Genomic DNA, 11,756 nt, shown 5'->3' on the forward strand with positions numbered 1-11,756 from the left:
ATCGATCACATGTCACCACATGGAAAAGGTTACGAATTTTAAATATTTAAATATGCCTCCTAAGGAAACCATCCATTCACAATGCAAAGCTGTGACAGTTCACCCTGGGAGCAATACTGGAGGTGAAGTATAGGCATTTCATTAACTTGTTCATTAATCCCCGGGTCAAACATTTATGGTATTCATCATGGCTGCATTGGGCACTCGGGAGAGATTAGACTTGATCCTTCCCTGTGGCTCTCGTGGTGAAGGACACACGGACAGGCACTGGGCAAGCCCCACAAGCCATAGTAGGGGCACTCGGGCAGTGAGGTCAGTGAATGATTCACAGGGGAGAGATGTGTGTGTAGCCACCTTGAAAGGCAAGTACCCAGGGACATCAGAGCATCAGGCCCAAGTGTTTTTCACATCTGATCTTTATCCTCGAGGTAAAGGGATGACAACACTTGGTTCTTCTCTTAGAGTTCAGGGCTTGGAGATCACCTTCTTGATCCCAAAAGTAGAGCTGAGACACCCACCCTTACACACTAGGCCCATCCGGTAGAATCCCATAAATGTGAAACCCTGAAGACTGGCCAACAGTGGAGGATCCAGCTCTCTGGGGCCCTTCCCTTTAGAACAACTCCCCTCAAGGACTGATTTCGGGACCACAGGGAGCAGACATGCACCTGGTATGAGCAAATGCAGAGAAGAAAGCTGGCAAAGGCCAATGATGGGGCCTGGACCTCCTCAGTGGGTTTTGGCCAACCTGCCAAGGCCTGGCCAGTTCAAGGACCATCCTGGGGACTTTCAAACACACATCTCTTCTGAAGAAGGACTCAGCTGCAGGCAGAAATCCCATGGGAGCAAGTTCATGTACAGGGACCCAGGCTGACCTTGCCCTTCCTCACTGCACAGCCAGCTGACAAGAACACTCTTTGAAGTTCATTACTGGAGCATAATTGCATTCTTCACAATCAGTAAGGCTACTTGGCGGCAGAGCCCAGCACAAGGACCGGCACAGCAAGGACCGAGGAAGAGGCAATTGTGCACACAGCAGAGAGATGCCAGGGCAGGGTCATTATCAAGTTCAAGGTGTGCCATCAAGAAGGTGGGGCTGGACAGTAGGGAGATGGCAAGGCAGAGGTACCAAACCCTGCGGGCAGTATGGGCCCACTCAGCACCAGGCAGGGATGGGGATGAGAATGGGACAACAGCTCTACAAGCCCCACATTCATCCAGGGCATTGTGCTGTCTGTTGCTATGATTGAGACGTTGCTGAAATAGGACATGTAGTCGATCCACTGGTGGGCTAGTATATGGCCCCAGACAGGCACTGGTCTGATCCAGAGCCCTCTACACAAGCAACAGAGGAGACATGGGGGCTGCTCAGTGCGACTTGGAGGTGTATGTGAGGTGGAGCCAGGTGGGGCCAGGTGGGGCCAGGTGAGGCCATGGCCCACGATTTCAGATGAGAAGATCAGAGCACCTGCCCTCTGCCCACTCTACTCTCAATCCTGCCCTGCCTCCCTCCCCCGCCCCCAGCCCTTTCTCACACAGACACACTTTCTAAATATTCCCTTGGGAGACATGGACTGGGCTTTCAGTGTACTACAAGCCATTGCAAACGGACAGAGTGTGGACATCTGCTGTCTCCATGGAAACATGGTCACCTACCCCAGGGACGAGAAAGGCAGCAGGGGGAGCCCTCGTGCTGTTTGCAAAAAGCCTGACAGAACCATCCATCCACCTGTGGAAGGTTCCCAGGCAGGTAATGGACACAGCAGGAGTCTTTGCTTGTGCTGACAGTCCTGTCCTGTCGGGGGGACCTGAGTTTCCATCCTGGTCAGTCCCTCTGGAGCCTGGAGGGACCTCTGGCCGTGTTAGCCTGGAGCTCGGGTCATTTGTTCATTTCTTACCATTAGGCCCCGAGAACACAGCCTGACAAAGATCCTTTGCTCAGTGAGCATGGAATCGTGAGGGGACAAGGACACAGATCTCCTTGGGAGTGGCCAGGCTAGGAGCCACCGAGTCCCCTGGGTCTGCGCTATGAATTAGAACATTGGCATTTATTGTGTCCCAGCAGTAGTGGCAATGAAAGGCTGAAACTTTTATACCTGGGATGCATTAAGTGGCCCAGAACCTTAATATCTGAGGATGTCCTGGGTGGGTTGTAGGCCTGGAGGGGCTCCCTGGTGCGAACCAAAGCACAGGAGCCAGAATGAGACAGGACCCAGAGCTGAGGCCCAGTCCCGCGAAGATGAGGAGGGACCAGGGAGCAGAGGATCCCGCACTGAAATAAGCCTGTGACTGATGGAAGTCCAATGAGATGGGGCAGGACGGCCTCTCCTAAGCCCCGGGCTCCACTGAAAAAGGCCATTTCATTAAGCGCTTGTCCTGGTGCCTATCTCGACAGGACGCCATAGGCCGAGACCTCCTGCCAAAATGCAATCAGTTCAACCATGCAGTTGGCGATTGTGTCTGTGTGGCGGGTCCCAGAGGGATGGAGTTACTCTCCCACCAGCCTGTCCCTTGCCAGAGGGCACAGATTTCATCTCCCTCCCACTGCCTTCCTCATTTTCCAGGCAAAAGGACAGGTCCTCAATTACAGGGAGACCGTGGCTCAGAGCAGGGGCCATCCTGCCCCACCAGCCCAGGGATACCCGGGCGGCCAATGGAACTGTCATTCCGTGGCAGGCCCTTGAACATGATGCCAGCCTATCACCCCAATCCTGGACACCGCTGGGGAGCAGTGGAGGTTGGGGACCAGGACTGATGGGTGAATGGTCCATGCAGTGAGGGTGTGGGAGAGATACAGGCCTGGGGTCCTGGGTGATACTGTTCCAGAGCCTCTGAAGATGTCCCTACTCTTACCTGATCAAGCCATGGGTCCTGGGAAGTCCCAGGGCCTGTCATTGTCACCCACACTTTCACAGGTGAGAGTGGGTGCCTCTCCTGACACTGTGTCCCCAGATGTCTCACTTGCCTCCCCTAGTCCCTGCCCTGGTGACTGTCCCTACCCCCCTGTATTGCAGATGCTTGGGCTTGCTCTCCCAGCACCAAAGGTCCTGCACGCCTCTGAGTGTGTGGGACTCTGTCTCCTCATCCCCCTGCTTGTGCAGCTACCTGGTCCCTGTTATGTGGCTCGTCACATGCAGAAGGTGCCCGGGAGAGGGTGGGCGGGGCTGTCTTTGGGGCAGCGGACCCTTTGGTTGCTCATTAGGAAACTGCACAGCTCCCCTCTGGCGGAGAGTTGGGGTTTGCTGCATAAAATGTCAAATTGCAGAAATTAAAAATGTAAATGCTGGCATCTAATTAACCAGTTGACAGCAGTGCACAGCTGCAAGTGACAGTGACTGATTGCCTTCTGCCAGCCTCAGTCCCCAAGCAGCCCAGCTCCTCCCGGTTAACCCCAGGAGGGGAGGACATCAAGGCAGAGCAACTGCTTGGAAGAGCCTGTGGGGTCCGTGGAGGGACCTCTCATGTGTATGGGAGGGGGTGCCAGGCGGACATGAGAGACTTACTGGACCTCAATGGGAGCAAAATCAGTGCAGAAAACAGCCCCTCCTTTGTCCTGGTCCTACCCCTGTGCACCCTCTGATGGCGTCTGTCCACTCTCCACATCCCTGCCTCTGTGCCTCTTACATCCAGAGCTACAGAGGGCTCTACTGGGCAGACCCAGCAGCCCAGATGGGAGCGCGCCCACCACGGTCCCCTGGGGTCACACACAGGCATCGCTGGCCCAGACGGTGCTGGCGGTGTCCCTGTCTCCTCCGCTCCACGTGCACCATTGCAACCCCTTTCCTCCCCACCCATCCCGGCAGGTATTATTCGGACATCGGGAAGATGCCGGCCATCAGCGACCAGGACATGAATGCATACCTGGCCGAGCAGTCCCGGATGCACATGAATGAGTTCAACACCATGAGTGCGCTCTCGGAGATCTTCTCCTACGTGAGCAAGTACAGCGAGGAGGTGAGCCCCACCCTGCTGCTGGGCCAAGAGCCCCACCCCAGGCACCTCCTGCCTCTGCTGGGAAAACCCTGCCCCAGAACTTGGGCTGCCCTGCAAAGACACCAGAAACATTCCACTCTGTCCTTCCTGCGTGAATCGGGGTGCTTCTCAGACATATAGATCAAGTCGCTGTTTCTTTCCTTTTCTCTTTTGTTCCCATTTCCTCCATGCCATTCCCTCCCTTTATTTTTTTTCCATTTCTCTATTTGATCTAATTTTCTTTAAACAAGCTATTCCCCTCCCCCATGGGCAGGCCATATGGTATGGCATGGTCTGGCATGGTCCGGTGCGGTACAGTATGCTATGCTATGCTATGCTGTGTCACAGTAGAGAACAGGATAGATGCAGAACAGAGTCAAATGGAATCTGGTTTTACTTGCTATGCTCCCTGCTTGGAAAACCTTACCGAGGTCACTGCCACTGCAGACACCACCTTCTTTGTGGTTGTACAGGTGTTTATGGGAGTTTTCTTGGTCATGCCAACTGAGACCAGGGGTTCAGGTCCAGGCTCCCTGTGTCTGAGCAGCAGGATGGACACCCTCTCTATGCCCTGGCTTCTCCCCCTCCTCCCAGCCTCGTCACCCAGAGCGGGTCTAGGAATCCCAGATGGGGGCAGGAGCCCCAGCAGGGTGCAGGGCCTGGTGTCCCCATAGCCAGGCTATGAACTTCAAGTGCAGGGACAGCCCGAGGCGCAGCTGAAGGGAGGGACCTGACGTCAGCCTGCGGGCCAGTGCTGGCCCAGGACAAGGTCGGTACCTGCCTGTGGCCACAGGACAGAAGTAAGGACGATGTAGAGCGTGTGCTGTGTGAGTGCAACGGACTCATCTCGGAAGGAGCAGTTCCTTAGTCTACAATGCACTTGTCCGCTGTCGGGTTTAAGACACCCACCCTTACGAAACGTTGGTGCCAGTAACTGGTGATTCTTGGCTATGTAAGAAGTTGGCAACTCTATTATTTTCTCCCCCAATAAAAAATACATGAAATCCAAAGCTCGGGGAGCCTCCCCCATCTCTCCTCCCCTCCCCCAGCTGCTCCCTGCACTCCCTGCCCCCAGCCCCAGTGGATTCCACCCCTGTGTGCTGTGCGCCCCTCCTGGAGCAGGCATCCTGCAGTGAGTGCTCATGTGTGTTGCCTGACTTCATCCTCTCCCCTGGAGCAGCCCAGAAGGAGTTAGTAGTTCCCACATTGCACAGATGAGGAAATAAGTAATAAATATGGGGTTCAGAGAGGTTACGTGTTTGTTCCATCCCAGATCACCCAGCTAGAAACTGGAAGACCCCGTATTCAAACCCACATCTCCTGAGTCTGAGTCAAATTCGAACACTTTTCTTCCCGTGCCGCAAACGCTCGTGGCCATTTTCCTCCACCAACCATCGGATCTCAGAAAAGGTTTTGGTAGATATTATCCATTAGGTGTAAATGACCAATAAAGCTTAAGATATACTAAGCTCCTAGTGGTATTTGTTTCTTAATAGACCAAGTGAAGCCAGTGAGTTCAGGTTTTCCTTTATTGAGCAGGGAATTTCTTAATACCTGCAAAATCACATTCCCTGAGATGCTGGGCTCTGGAGCTGTCTGAGGGGTAACATGCAGGTATCTGGAGCATCCTTGCCCAGGTGTCTTCTGCCCACTGCCAGCTGTCCTACGTGGGCAGTAAAATGTACCATTTATTCAGATGTGCAGATCTGTGTGCTGACATGCTGTATTCATTGGCAAACAGGTGCCAGACATTGCATGTGTATCCAAGTGCCCTCCACACTCCCCATCCCTGTTACTTAGGCTGTCTGTCTACCCAGCAGCTTCATGTATGCAACTTCTCTGACTATGCCCACATCTCTGACTATGCCCCCTGTCTGTGTGCACCCTAAGAACACAGAACATATACATACCAATGGTAACCTCCCCGTTCTCGCCCCTTCCACAGATCCTTGGACCTCTGGACCACGATGACCAATGTGGGAAGCAGAAACTGGCCTACAAACTAGAACAAGTCATAACCCTCATGAGCTTAGACAGCTGAGAACCGTCCTTCCAGGGCCCCCCTGGAGGGAGGGACACACCAAGCCGTGCCTCAGTCTAGATTATCATCTTTACCAAGTGCAAGTTCCGACTGGCATCAGCAGCATCCCCTGTGCAGCACTGTCTCTCTCTCTCTTTCTCTCTATGCCTCTTTCTGTCTCTCCCTCCTTCCTGGATCCCTTCTCTTTCAGTTGCTTGGCTAATACACTTGAATCAAGCCACCAATCCTCAGCTAGTCCAGGATGGCCAGTCCTGAAGAGAGGGACTGGACCAGAAGATTCCAGAGGGGGCTCTCTTTCCCAGCTGACCCCACGCATCAGCAACAGGGCCCACAGATGGATGAGGAGCCATGGATAGAGGACGTTTCTATGCTGCTACTTCACCTTCCACTTCCTGAGAGCCCCACATCGGTCCGAACCTTGGCCTGGAGAAGAGACAGTGAGCTCAGTATTATCTTCGCTGGGAAGACATCAACTGGCTCTACTTTCCCACATTTCCATCCCCAGGGGGTCAGTCAGTGGTATGATCCCTTTGCAACTGTGAGAAGAAAGGCCACACCTCCTGCAGATGACCAGAGTTGGGGGCAGGGACTGAGGAGTTGGGGGGTGCTCTGTGAGCTGTCCCTCACTTGTTGGGTTGGCATCCAGAGGCCTCCTTGTCCCTTCTAGTCTTCTTGGAGTTCTTCCAAATGCCCATAGGGACCTGCCTGCCAGCCTCCTCCCCTGCCTGTGGAAAGCCAGACAAGAGAAAGAACAGCAGTTACATTCCACCATGCGGATACTCCTCACCTACTCTGGCTTATAGTGGCAGAAATGTAACATGGAGGGCGAGAAGAGGAGAGTTCATCTACCCTGGAAGCAGAATTTGTTTTTCATTCACCCCCGAATGCAAGTGAATCCCAACCATAGTCACCGGCGTACCATTGCCAGGTCCTCATCTAGAGAAGGCACCTCCATCCCCCTTGGTCATCACTCATTGAGGGTCAACATAGAATGCAGAATGCATCCAGGAGATTCTACCTCCAGCCATCTCCATGGCTCCATCTCCACCACGCTTCCTGACAACTCTCTAGGTGACAACCTAGACTCTGTCACCCTGCAGAATCCGCTGCCATTGCTTTATGGGTAACTTTGTCACTGGACTGTCCAGACCTCCTGGGGTATTATTTCATCAGCATCTCAATTGTCTCTTCAGTCACTTGCCTCCCTCATCTCTTAGCCGCCATCACTGAAGGAAATGCACCCACGCACAGCCTCATGGAGACCAATCAAAATGCCAGCCAAACTCAGCCCCTGGCTTGCCAGGTCTGGGAGGACCAAAAAGTCAAGCTGAAGGTCATGGCCAGAAATGGGAGGAGGAACATACAACTGACCTCAGCCCTGACATCTGTCTGTCCATCTGTCCCTCCATCTATGGATACATCATTTTAGCCAGCCAGGTAGATATGCATCCTAGGTGAGCATGGACTACGGTGAGAGATGCTCTGATGAGAGTTATGGAAACCTGGAGTCATGAAGGGACCTTGGAGGCCACCTGGTCCAGTCTCCCACCACCAGCGAGAATCTCTCCTGGCAGCCCTGGTGTCCAGTGGTGCGAATCTTCCCTTCACATCTGCAGCGTCAGACATCATTCCTTGTCATCCACCCAAAGGAGCCCCACGTGGAAAGGGGAAGGAACCACATCATTTCCAACAGCATCTATGGAGCATCTTGTGCTTTTAAGAAGGCTCACCCCTTTGGATATGAATATGTGTGCATGTGTGTGAGCTCACGCGTGTGCACGTATATGTGTGTGTACGTGTGTGCACCCCAGCAGGCAGAGAGCTCAGGATTTCTTGTCCTGTGTAGGGGGATCTTGAAATGTTTCTTTCCTTCTCTACCCTTGCTCATCAGTTCATCCTGCAGCTCCAGGACATTTCAGCACTTGCTTTCTATGCTGCGTGCTGGTGAGTGCAACGAGAGGTCACCTGTCCATAGGAAATCAGGGTGGTCACAGGCTGAGAGAGGCCTGGACGTGACTGGGGCCAGCCAGTGGTGACCCAGAGCAGGGCATCACGTGGCATCAGGGAGGACACATGTGGACAAAACACAAGAAACCTAACAGACGGAAGAGGAGAATGGGGAAAGATGCATGTCAAGGGGGGGAAATAACCAAAGGTTTTGGCAAATGAAGTGCCAGGTGAAGAAGCATGGGATTATGGAATTTCTACCCTAATCATTTGATTTTTCTCCCAAGAAGCCAGGCGCCCTGGCAGGCCAGGAGGGAAGCATGTGGGAGGCGGGCTGAGGAGGCAGCTCGGCCGCTAAAATATTTTTGCACATGTCAAGGATGGGGGAGGAGAGAGACACAAACATATTTAACACAGATTTGCTGAATGGAAATTGTGAGTGTGTGTGTGTGTGTGTGTGCATATGAGTGTGTTTTACTTGTTTTTTAAGTTTTGCACAGATAGAGAAAAAAATGAACAAGCAGAAAAAGACTGTTACCATGGTTCTGCTGAAGCCTCTATTTTTTACTGGGTTATTATTATTGGTATTGTTCCTTTGTCGGTACAGACTTTTCTTTCCACGTTTTGTTTTAAGAGAAACTTTGAACACCTCAGAGAAACGTAAATGGCAGGAAGAAGGGGAGAGAAGAAGGGACGGACTTGCTCGCTCTCCTCGTTTCTCCGAGGGAGGAGGCCAGGCAGGTTTTACCTGACTTGGTGGAAGGGTTGTTGCCGGTGCTTTGCCTGCCCGCAGTCCTGGTAGCCTGCGTGGGGCCTTAGGGATGGAGAGACAGGGCAGAGTCACACAGAGCCACAGCCCATCTGGCCTGGCCCGGCCTGGCCCGGCCTGGCCCGGCCTGAGGGAGATCTTTCCTTTGGCTATTTGTCTGTTTTTCATTTCTTTCCTTTGGATTCTTGGTGCACGTGTGATAGGCTTCAAAGCAAAGGCGAAGCTGTCCTTCCCCCAAATCTTTCCAAAACTGCCCTTGGGATCCTCACCTCACGCAGGCCTAGGGAAGGGAGGTCCCCTCACGCTTTTCCTCTCTGGCACAGTTCACTAGCAGGGTCACGGTTCTGTTTAAGGTGGGACCTTTATATCATTCCTTGAGTCCTGGGCAAAGAGCAGGGGAGAAAAGACCACCCTCCCCGCCCTTGCACCCCTCCCCCACCTCCCTCCCCTGGAAACCTCCAAGGTCAAAATGTTACCAGGAGAGGACACAGTTAAAATAACTGGCCTAGTTTAGGTGAGGGTTTTAAACTGAGGGCAGATGAGCTGAGGGCTGGAAGGGTTCTGAACATAAGAGAAGGGGTACATAGAAGCTGCAGATGCATCATTTCTAGGGGGTGGGGGGCACAAGTCCACCCAGGTAGAGGGTTTGCCACACCTTGTGAAGAGAGACCCTGCATTTGCTGGTAACTAGAAATGGTGCCATTGAGTGAAGTTGGCTATGGTGTCAGTGACTTCCTCAGGAAAATGTTTTTTCTTGCCTTCTTTTTTTTAAAAAAAAATATTTCCTTATTGATTTCAGAGAGGAAGGGAGAGGGAGAGAGAGTTAGAAACATCAATGATGAGAATCATTGATTGGCTGCCTCCTGCACGCCCCGCACTGGGGATCAAGCCCACAACCCAGGCATGTGCCCTTTGCTGGAATCGAACCTGGGACCCTTCAGTCCACAGGCCGATGCTCTATCCACTGAGCCAAGCCGGCTAGGGCTTGCCTTCTTCTTTCAACGTGGTTTTACGTTTGGAGACCACATGAGTGTCCCACAGGCAAAGGTGCATCCACGCCCCCAGAATGACATGCACACCCATAGGCAGCCCCCCAGAGCATGCGGGCCAGTGAGTGAGGCCTGAGATGTTTGAGAGAGAGAGAGAGAGAGTCATTTTATATCAATCCCAAAGTTTGAGGCAGACTGTCTGGGACTGTGCCCAGCGGTGAGGTCTCTGACCTTGTCCCCTCAGGCCGAGCTCTCACCTCCCAGCCGGGTTCTGTCCCAGAATCCCCCCACTCCCTTTGTCCCTCCTGCCCCTCCTGCACGTGTAGCCTCTGCCCCAAGGCCAGTGTCCACTAAAGTACCAGAGCCACTGAGCCCCTCATGGGCAACTCTGCCCTCACAGCCCAGCCCTCTGACTGCCTCAGGCCCATCTTCCTCCCCACGCCTCCGAGTGGTGTGAGGGTTGGCACCCTCATCCAGCCAGGCCCCGTCAGAGCCCCAGCAACCAAGACCCAAATGACTTCCACTCTGGGTCCGAGGCAGGTCCTGCTGAGGCTGCTTTGACCTAAAAGGAAAGCCCTTTTCCCATCTGTCTCCTTTCTAGGGATTTGGGGGAGGGGGGGGGACGCACATTCTAGGCTACACAGGATGCAAAGTCAAGTACTTAAGCTCAGCTGGAAGGTTAAAGTCAATCATTATTCATCAAGACAAACATTCCTGCCTCCCGGAGAGCCCAGGATGGAGGAGGGTGGAGGAGGGGAGGCGCAGGGAAGGTTCTGCAGGCAGAGGTCCATGGCATTTTCTCCTGGCCCTTCCAGGCATGGCCCGCCATGGGAGTCCCAGCTGGGCTCTCTGAGAAGCATTTCTGTGAATAAATGGCCTCCAGGTACCAGAGTCCCCACTGTGCCCCCAGAGAAGACCCCTCCCAGCCCCACCCCCCACACACAAACCCAGGCAGATCCTGGCTCCCTCCTGGCCTTCCCTCCTGTCCGAGTCCACCTCCAGGACCTCCCCCCTCCTCTCAGCCCTCAGGGCAGGTGACAGAGGACCCTGAGCCCCAGCTCCTCCATTTCCTTTAAACTGGATGTGACCTGCTTATTGGAGGTTTTGTAGCTGTTTATTTTTTCTCTATATATTTTAAGAGTCGGAGATTAAGAAGGGAGCACAGGTATGGATATAAAGTCCAAATTACTAGCGGGGAGGGAGAAGCGAAACTGTACCTGCCAGTTCGAAGAGGGTGAGGAGAGCTCAGGGCGAGAGATAGGTGCCCCGTGTGGTTACAGAACTGTGCCAGGACATCTCCGGGCTGTGGCCATGCCAGGGCTAGCGTGCCCGCGCTGCTCAGATGCTCGGTGCTTCCCTGCCCCTCTGATGGCTGAGCCCCCAATGCCACCCCTTCCCCCTGCCTCCCGCCGCATCACCGCCACGGGTGCAGCAAAGGAGAGCCACCGGGGAAGGTGAAGAGGTGGCCCCACTGGGAACCTTTCCTCCTGGTGCCCACAGGTGGGCAAAGCCTCCCCCAGGAGGAAAGGAATGTCTGCAGGAAAAGGCTCAGACCTTCATGGGAGACCTTTTTCTTTTTTGACTAAAAGTCTTCGCTTCCCAATAAAATTGTTTTTTATTAGGGAGAATATCCAACTTCATAAGATATATAGGACTTTTGGGTTGTAGAAGTAAATTAGAGCCCAGTTAAATTCCTTGAGTAGACTAGTGACTACTCCAAAGCAAACCTAAACAAAACGAAACCCTGATGAATAAAAAGAGCTTTCGATCTGTACTGGCAGAGAGAGGGAGCTGGGCCTGGGCCTGATCAGGTGTCATGGGCCCATGACCCCACATTCCCACCCCTCCACCCCTGCACTCTGTCCGGCTTTGGCTCCGCTGCCCCTGACGCTGAATCCTGCCCTTTTCTCCGCTCCCCGCAACTTCAGGGAGACCCTGCGAGGGGTTGGTCGTGGAGGGCCCGGCCCCTCCTCCCGAAGGCACATCCTCTTGGCGAGAACGCAGGTCTCCGCAGCTCATCTTCCCCTGGGCTCTTTCC

At 53.6% G+C, this 11,756-nt stretch overlaps 1 protein-coding gene across 1 annotated transcript in view; it reads left to right on the forward strand.

Moving 5' to 3' along the window:
- Positions 1-8,845, forward strand: part of PLXNA4 (plexin A4) — a 358,299-nt gene extending 349,454 nt beyond the window's left edge. The window contains exons 30-31 of the mRNA XM_006755978.2: positions 3,804-3,954; positions 5,918-8,845. Of these exons, the coding sequence (XP_006756041.1) occupies positions 3,804-3,954; positions 5,918-6,013 (247 nt within the window). The 3' untranslated portion in view covers positions 6,014-8,845. The remainder of the gene's footprint in view (positions 1-3,803; positions 3,955-5,917) is intronic.
- The last annotated feature ends 2,911 nt before the right edge of the window (positions 8,846-11,756 follow it).

This window comes from Myotis davidii, unplaced genomic scaffold (genome assembly GCF_000327345.1).
Source record: "Myotis davidii unplaced genomic scaffold, ASM32734v1 scaffold1314, whole genome shotgun sequence".
NCBI lineage: Eukaryota > Metazoa > Chordata > Mammalia > Chiroptera > Vespertilionidae > Myotis > Myotis davidii.